At 40.3% G+C, this 8,275-nt stretch overlaps 1 protein-coding gene across 2 annotated transcripts in view; it reads left to right on the top strand.

Moving 5' to 3' along the window:
• The first annotated feature begins 107 nt into the window (after positions 1 to 107).
• LOC137470546 (gamma-aminobutyric acid receptor subunit rho-2) overlaps positions 108 to 8,275 on the top strand; it is a 31,633-nt gene continuing 23,465 nt past the window's right edge. For both annotated transcript variants that reach the window (XM_068184029.1, XM_068184028.1), the window contains exon 1: positions 108 to 2,105. In XM_068184029.1, coding sequence (XP_068040130.1) covers positions 1,918 to 2,105 — 188 coding nt within the window. In that variant the 5' untranslated portion in view covers positions 108 to 1,917. The remainder of the gene's footprint in view (positions 2,106 to 8,275) is intronic.

Below are 8,275 nucleotides of genomic sequence, written 5' to 3'. Positions count from 1 at the left end.
GTTTGTCTGAGGGTTTCGTTGGTTGGTTGGATTTTTGTAAGGGGGTTTCTTTTAGTTGGTTGGTTGGGTTTTTTTCTTTGGTTTTTTTTTTTTTCAGGGGTTTTTCAATGTGTTCATTTTTAAAAATTTTTTTTAACCTAAAATCAATATTTTGGACCCAAAGATCTACTTATTCTAAGTCCCTGATAATACTAATGAATACATGAAAAGGCATATATAAGCAGTAGACCTACAGTTGTTAGGGTTTTGAGAAGTTTTGTCTTTGACTATTTAAATACTGAAGTAGAAGAAGGTGGGATAATTTTTCTCTTGTATTATTGTTCAAATTACTGTTCAGCATATTTATTTCAAAGATAAGTTTAGTTAGCTTTCATTTTGTTGCTGTTAAACATAATAGCACTGAATTAAGTGAGATTCTCATCCTGTTTTTCAGCAAGTATTTGTCAAGGTAGCTAGAGCTTTCCTAAATTTTATCAGCTATAGTATGTATTACTGTATTGCAACATTAAAGTAGCTGTAACAACTTCTAAGATAAGGAAAACCCATTTTGTGTCTAAGGGAGATGTGTAAATTTCGAAACCCCCAAAATCTGAGTCTATTAGCATTTCTCTGTATTGTTGATGATCTTGTTTGCAGGTATAATGGAAAAAAAGGTTAAAAAATAACTTTTATAAGAAGTTCAGACAAAAAAAAAGTACATATTTGTTCAGCAGTTAGACTTTCTGCTGCAGACCAATTTGATGTCAATATATTAATCAACATATTTTTACCTAATTTGTCTTATTTCATTAGAACTTAAATAAAAACAAGCAAAAACCAATACACAAATTTCCCCCACAAAAAAACCCACACCAAAACCCTAAAAAACCTGTTCAGATCCTGTAGCCTCTAAAGTAGAAGCCGTGTTTCCTTGTTGGTGTGGTGCTCGTATCCCCATTCAAGTCTGAACGTGCATGTGTGGGCTGACAGAGGAGAGTTCTGGAAGGGGTCTGACCCTCAAGACCGTTCTGCTGGGTTTTGAGCCGCTTGCTCCTCTGCAGTCTGTGCTCTCAGTGGGCTCTTCTTGTCCTGCAGAATCCCTGCTGTGCCAAGCAGACTTCTGCCCCTGAACCCCGCCCTGGCTGCTGTTAGCCCAGCGCGGTGCTGCACGGAGAGGCCGAATCAGCATTGCCCTGTGACTGGGCTGTGAGGGAATAAGCCTTGAATGGATTTTGGAAACAGCCTCGTCATTGTGATTAAAGAAATAGCTGCTTTTAATTTTAGTTGCGAACTCCTTTGATAAAAGTTAAGGTGCCTGATTATGCAAATGCCTTTTGGAAAAAAAAGAATTAATGGTGACTTGGTTTATGTAAAGGCAATTGCACGCGTAAGTTGGGAGTTACTGTTTTTATTTGCCTTTTAAGTTAACAGTAAATAAAGTCAGCTTTTTCAGAGGAAGTATCTCATTCTCTGTCGTCAACAACATGAAGAGTCAGAAAATAAAGCCTCTACTGCCCTAAATCCATTAAAACAGGTGCATTTTACAATGAGATACACGTCTGAAACGTGGCACGGGCAGTTACCAGTTGAAAAAGATGCCGTACAGAGGGTCAAAACATGTAGAAAGCCTAATGAAAAGGGACAGCCTGGTTTTACAGTCTGGCAGGAGGATAGCACTGGGATTAGGGGATTGAGCAAAAAGCCGGCGTGCAGAATTGCAGGTTTTTATATAATGGCTTTAGTAAGTAACCTCTAGGACCCAGCGGCAATGTTCAGCGAGGCAAACTTGGTGAGTAATGGCCAATCATTACGCGGTGATGAGGGGAAAGCGCTGAGTGCGAAGCCGCCGGGAGCCTGTCGAATGCATCTCGCCGGGGACGCGGCGCTTCTGCCACTGCTCGCCGAGCAAGGCGACACGCCAGAATTAGAGTTGATTCAATGTTTAAGCCCGGGGGGACTTGTACTACAGGAGGTCACTGGAGTGCAGAGTGCCCGGCTCCCATTTCCAGCAAGATGCCTTATTTCACAAAACTCCTTTTATTGATCTTCTGCTTAGTTCTTCTTGTGGAAAGCAGAAAGCACAGGAGGAGGAGGTGGACGACCCATCTGGATGTGCAGAGGGCAAGGTAAGGGTTACTAAACCATGTCTGTGTCTTTTCCTGCAGTGTTACAAATACATTATTACAGGAATATAAAAACCTACTCCGTCGATGTCTTCATGTGTATTGTGTGTGCAAACAGCTTTACAGATAATGTTTTTACAACAGTCTCTGGTAGTATAATCAGTTGTATGGGTAAGTGGACAATGCTATGGCTAACCTTGATCAACTGTGAGTGAGGCAGGTTTTGCTAAGAAGTTCAGTGCTTCAGCATGGATTGTGGTAAAATTATTCTTAGCCATAGATGAAAATTTCTGAGGGAATTCAGAGGAGTTGCAGTTAACAGAGATGGTCAAATGAGCATACTGTTTAATGTTTCAGCACTGTTTCGGGGCAGATTATTCACCTGCTTGCTGCAGTGTCTGCGTTTCTTATGCTCACTTGGAATTGCCCATTATGCTCTGACAATTAAGAGATGGGGATGTTGGTTAGCACACGTTGTGGTAATTGAGAACAAATTGAATCCTGGAAGTTAGCCAGGGATTGTAAAATTAAAAATATTTTTTGAAGAACTACATGGAAGCTTAAAAAAATGTATTTTAAAGTTAAGCACAAGAACGAGTTAAAGGTCTTAGTAAAGTTTATTAGATTTACCACTGCTGAGATTTGTCTAGAGGTTTACATTAGAAAAGATAATCTTCCAGACCTGCCAGACAGTCCAAAGTATGTTATCCTTTTTTGTGGTTATGTCATCCAGTGGCAGTTATATCTTACAAGACTATTCATTGTTTGAAGGGCTCAAAAATAAAATTGGGTTAATCCATCTCATTAAATGGTTTCACTGTGGCTGTAAACTTCCAAATTTTCATTTATTTTTGTGGACTTTTTGGTTTATCACTCAACACTTTTATAGGGAGTGTTGTTACTTGAATGTTTTGAAAAGAAACATGATAAATTGGAAGCAAAGAAAACATAATATGCTATCAGATTTACACTACTTATTGAAAAAATACAGTGGCATATGCTTTTAGTGACGTAAATGTTAAAAAGCTGAAACAGCCAGGTCCTCATCCTGAAATCCTATAGACAACTGAAATTTTACCACTGATGTTCACAGAAACTCAATGATTGAATGAGATCTTTCATTGAACTCTGAAAATATTCCAAAGTCTATATTCTGAGGAATGTGGGGGATCGAACAGTAGCACTTCCTTGCAAACCTTTCTGTGTGGTAAAGATTGCACACTTTGAAGTAATAAAATAGTGCAAATCCTTCTTTAAATATCAATTTGCCCTGAAGTAAAAATTTCCCTGCTTTAAAAGTTTTGTACTTTATTTGAACTTGGAGAAAAGTTCTACAGTGCTGATCTTTTCATGAGGGGTAACAGAGTGGAAGTCAGAGCACTTCTAAAATTATTTTTATAAATACATTACAAAGAATAACAATACTGTTTAGTATTCTGTGGTGTAATGATTGAAATGAACAATTTTCCATCTAAGTAGGATCTGAGGAACTATATGGCACATATACACACACACACATCTACAACTCCCATGCAATGTAGTTATTTAAAATTTTATAAAATCAGGTTTGAGGGATGAGGGATTCTTATTTGTTAAATGAGAATGACATTTTACATACAGAGAATTCTGCAATGTTGCAACAAAAAGATGTGTATGAAGCAGTGTCATTAATATTTTAATTTTCCTATTCAATTATATTTCAATTTCTTATATTTCAACATTCAATTATATTTAATTTTAAATTAATATTCTCTATCAATTACGTAGAAAAAAAATTAGTTGTCCCTAAAACAACAATGAATAGTAAATTACCAATTAGTAAATTACTAAAATAATTAATTCTAGTAAAAGGAAACTGAAACTAGTTCCTAGGCTGGTTTCCTAATCATGTAAGAGAAATGAAAAGAATGATCTTTTAAAAAATTTAATCACATTTTCTGCTTAGTATTTCTCTTGCTGACTTACCATAAGAAGCAAAGTAAATTTTACAGTACACGTTTCTTATTAAAGAAAAATTATTCCTATACTGGGGAGTCTACAGTTGGTAAGTTTGATATTTTGTGTCCACTAAGGTGATAAATCAGCCTGATCTAAAGATCTTTATATGGACTTCAAGACTATTGCTTGGGTTTGTAGGCGCAGAACTCCTTCAGTGCTGTAGTTTCTTACTTGGACATTGCACAGAGGTTCCTGGGGTGCAGAGGTCCTTCCCTGTGGAGCTCTGGGTGTGGCTGCGAGTTCTGGGACAGCTCTCTGCTACCATTCTATGGAGTTGTTGAGCCCGTGCCTACGTGGGAAAGGAACATGGGGAAAGTCAGGTTAGGAAGCCAAATTACGACTTGCCAGGTTAAGTTGCCTGTTCATCCTTAATTACTCCTGGTGGTTTGTGTTAATACATTGTATGTAACACATTATTTGTTTCCATGAGCGGTGCCTTGCTCAACATGCTGAATGGATAATCCTTGCTTGATTAGAAACTGCCTTGCATTTAATTTTCTCTTACTCCTGCATCCCCCCTCGCTGAAAACGCATCTCTCCTCCTACAGACTGAGGTATAGCAGAAAGAAACGACTGCCTGTGTGCATCACTGCCCGAGATTGCCTCATGTTATGCTCTGGAGAGCCCAGGCCTTGTGTAGGAAATTGGTGTGTGCTCATCCAGTAGCAGCTCCTGGCTTTATACTTTAATAGTAGTTTTTCACATTTTCCATGGTGTACAGTCCCTGCCACTTATATTGAGAAAGTGAAGGATATCAGTGATACTTGTTTCTATGAAGCTGAGGGTGTTCTTGCTGATGTGCAAGATGTACAAATGGCCCATGAAACTCAGGGCTCTAGAACTGTAACAGCATTGTTGGTTAAAAAATTTTGCATTTCGTTTGGAGAATTCAAGTGACGAATGAATCATGAAGTGGAACCTTTTGTTGGAGTCGCCTGGGTGACCGCTGGACAGGGCATGTTTGCCCCAGCCTTACCTGCGCACCGGAGAATAAATTTACACAGAGAAAGAACAGCCGGGTGCTGAAGGAAACAGTGTAAATGTGGAAAGGTGCAGGTGTGTTTGTCAGATGTCTATGTTGCCACGTAGATAGCTGGGATTTTCCAGAGGGCTGTGCACGCAGTCTGGGCTCATGCTGCCAGGGCAGGTCAGACTTGCTGAGGGTAGTACTGGCTGTACCGTGTGTGCAGCTGTGCTTGCATCTTCCTCAGAGCCTTACCAAGTGCCAAGCAAGTGCTGCTGGAATGTCCAACACTGAGTTTTTAAAACGGTTTTGGGTACTCTTCAGTAGCTCAGCAGTGGCTGCCTCTCAGAAATAGTAAACAAATGCTGGCAATCCTGCTAGATTATCCAGCTGGACAGAATTTCCAAAAGACAAAAAGGAACTCTAAACATTAGTGGTTTTGTTAATATTTACTGCTCTACAAAAATTGCTGATAATGCTTCTGGTAATGTTTATTGCTCTGCATAAATTGAGAACTCAGGAGACATTTACCATCTCTGTTGTGCCAGTGAATACCATGTTTCCAGTGACCTGTGCCCACCCTACTCTGAGTCTGCCTGTTCCTCTCTCCTACCAGCCGTGCAAATCCTCGTGCTTCAACAGCAGAAAAACTGTCTCTGATACAGAAGTGGCTTTGGCCTGTTCTTAGCTAAAGACTTCCTGCCAAGGTTTTTAGAAGTGGTCAGTCCTTTGGAGAATCTCATTAGAGATGCCATTTTCAGGGCATGCTACATGCCAGCCTTAGGTTGGGACCCAGAAGCAGAAGGCAGTCGCCAGGACACAGCAGCACAAGGCTCAGCACACAAATTGTTTTTCCAAACAGCATTCCCCTGGAGCAAGCAGTCTGGTGATCCCTGCTGAAACTGTTGCTGCCAGCAGCAACTTTCCTCCCTTGCCTTGTGAAGCTGCATTTTTCCCTGTTTTTCAACTGGATACTGCAGACACATCCTCTAGCCTGTGGTACCTCCCAGCCTTCACAGATCCTCTTTGCTCTATTGGTGATTTCTCAAAAAAATGTGGAGTTTGTTAGTGCTTCAGTGATTGAAATGTGATAGCCATTTCTTACAGGTGTATGTCTAACCTGGGGCTCAAGTCCAGGGCACTCTTGAACCTCTGGTGCAGGGTTTGATGCCTGCTGAAGTTTTTTTCCCAACACTGCAGCATTAGCCAGGGCCAAAGAGCAATGTGAAAAAAAAAAAAAAACAGGGAGAGAATATGTATGACAGCAGTGATTGTGCACACCCTTTGTGTTTGTGTCCATCCTTTTACAGAGTGAGATTTAGTTTTTCTAGAAATATGGCAAGGAAAGTCACTTTCCTTTCCTTCCTGCTTCCAGCATAAACCCACAGATGAATAGGTGTGAAGCATGTTACATCCAGAGGTAGGGCAACAGAGTGCCTCTTCCCCAGGGCTCTGGGAGCAATAGAGACTGGTGTGGCCACCCAGCCCAAGACAGACCTCTCTTGTGGAGATGCCAGGCCTTCCCGGACAGCTGGGGCTCCTAAAGCACTTGAACTGGTGGCCCTGACAGGCATTGGAAAGAGACTTCACCAAAATTGAAGATCTTGATGTTCCCAGTTTGTCAGAAATTTCTCCACCATATCTAATCCCATGTGATCCATACATATTAAGATTAAAGATACACTCATAACACAGTGGTGATAATAAATTCGGAATTCTCATCTAGGAGTGAGCTAATCGTTATGATAGTCATAAACTGTTCTTGTACCTTCTCTTTTTAATTTAGCTTCTAAGCCTTTGTGTTGCAGCAGTCACATGCTCTGGTGGTTAGAAAAAAAGGACGCCTTGTACCTTCCTTGGTGCTGGCTTTACACAGTGTGCATCTCCTCCATCTTGCTATGGCTGCTACACAAAGGGAATGATGCCTTCACCTATTGCATTTTGGGATTATTCCCCCATCCCCAGAGAATATACTCAAGAGTGGTAAGATTTTCACTGAAACTGCAGAAATACTTCTCTGCATCCCCATATGTAATTGGAACCAAGGCCCCGTGAACACCATTTTGTGACCAAAATCCATCCTGAATTCTCCAGGGGAAGGTGCAGAAACCTGCCAGACTCTGGCTGCCAACAGCTGTGCCACGCTCAGGATGGAGACAGTGTTTCCTTTCAGGCTCTCCACTTAGCCATTGCCTCATTCATGCCCTACAGCACGAGGACTGTTTCCAATCTGAAAGTTCTTCATCTTGCTCTGGAAAGGTCTGAATGTCTGCAAAGACACCTGCTCTTTTTTGAATCGTGCTGAGCTGTTACCTGTAATTTCTCATGCCATCAGGAATTAATTCCCTTTGATATATTTGGCAATAGAAAAAGCATCTATTTTATGCAATTGAGACAATTCTGAGTAAAAGTGACTGAAAAGGAAAATGTATTTTAAAAAATTAGGGCAATAATACAAAAGCCTTTACAGAAGCTCAGTGAGCTATCTGTTGCCTTCTCTTTAAACACAAACAATTCTTCACAGAAGTCAGATTTATCAAATTCATGCCCTTTGAATGAAATATAAACAGCAATAAAATTATATACGAAAAATGTGGCAAAAAAAGACGAAGGGAGATGGGTGGATTTCAATGAATAATGGTGAATTGCAGAGAATGCATAAAGCTGAAAGAAACCCTAACAAATCTATAATCGGAAATGCTAAAGACCATAAGTACATCAGGGAGGATTTATGAGATACTGGTGATCAGATTGTCAGCAAAGGCACCCTGCGGGCAGCAGTGCTCAGAGCACCCTTCAGCTCCACAAGAGCACTGGCAGCCTTGCTGCAGGTAATGAGATGGTCTCTGTGCCAAACAGCAGTGGGGCTGGCATGGGGTACTGCCAGAGCGGGGCAGAAGATAGAGCATAGCTGATGTCAAACACTATTATAAAGAATTTTTTTTTTTCTAACAAACTTGGTCTTGAATTAGATTAAATAGACAAAAATATTCTATTTAAATAAATTGTAAAGGCTTTGTAGGCTTCCTGTCATTAAAAATATTTCAATACAAAAACATTGTAAATGGATTAAATTGATTAAAAAGGGACTGTCAGAGCTCTTTCTGTAAAATCTGAATTGGCCGTCATAATACCTGAAGGATTGGGCACGAGCTGGTGATTAAATGATGGTTATTAAATGCAACCCCTGGGTCAGGATGTGCCTGAAAAC

This window comes from Anomalospiza imberbis, chromosome 3, assembly GCF_031753505.1.
Source record: "Anomalospiza imberbis isolate Cuckoo-Finch-1a 21T00152 chromosome 3, ASM3175350v1, whole genome shotgun sequence".
NCBI lineage: Eukaryota > Metazoa > Chordata > Aves > Passeriformes > Viduidae > Anomalospiza > Anomalospiza imberbis.
This window is presented reverse-complemented; position numbering and strand designations above follow the sequence as displayed.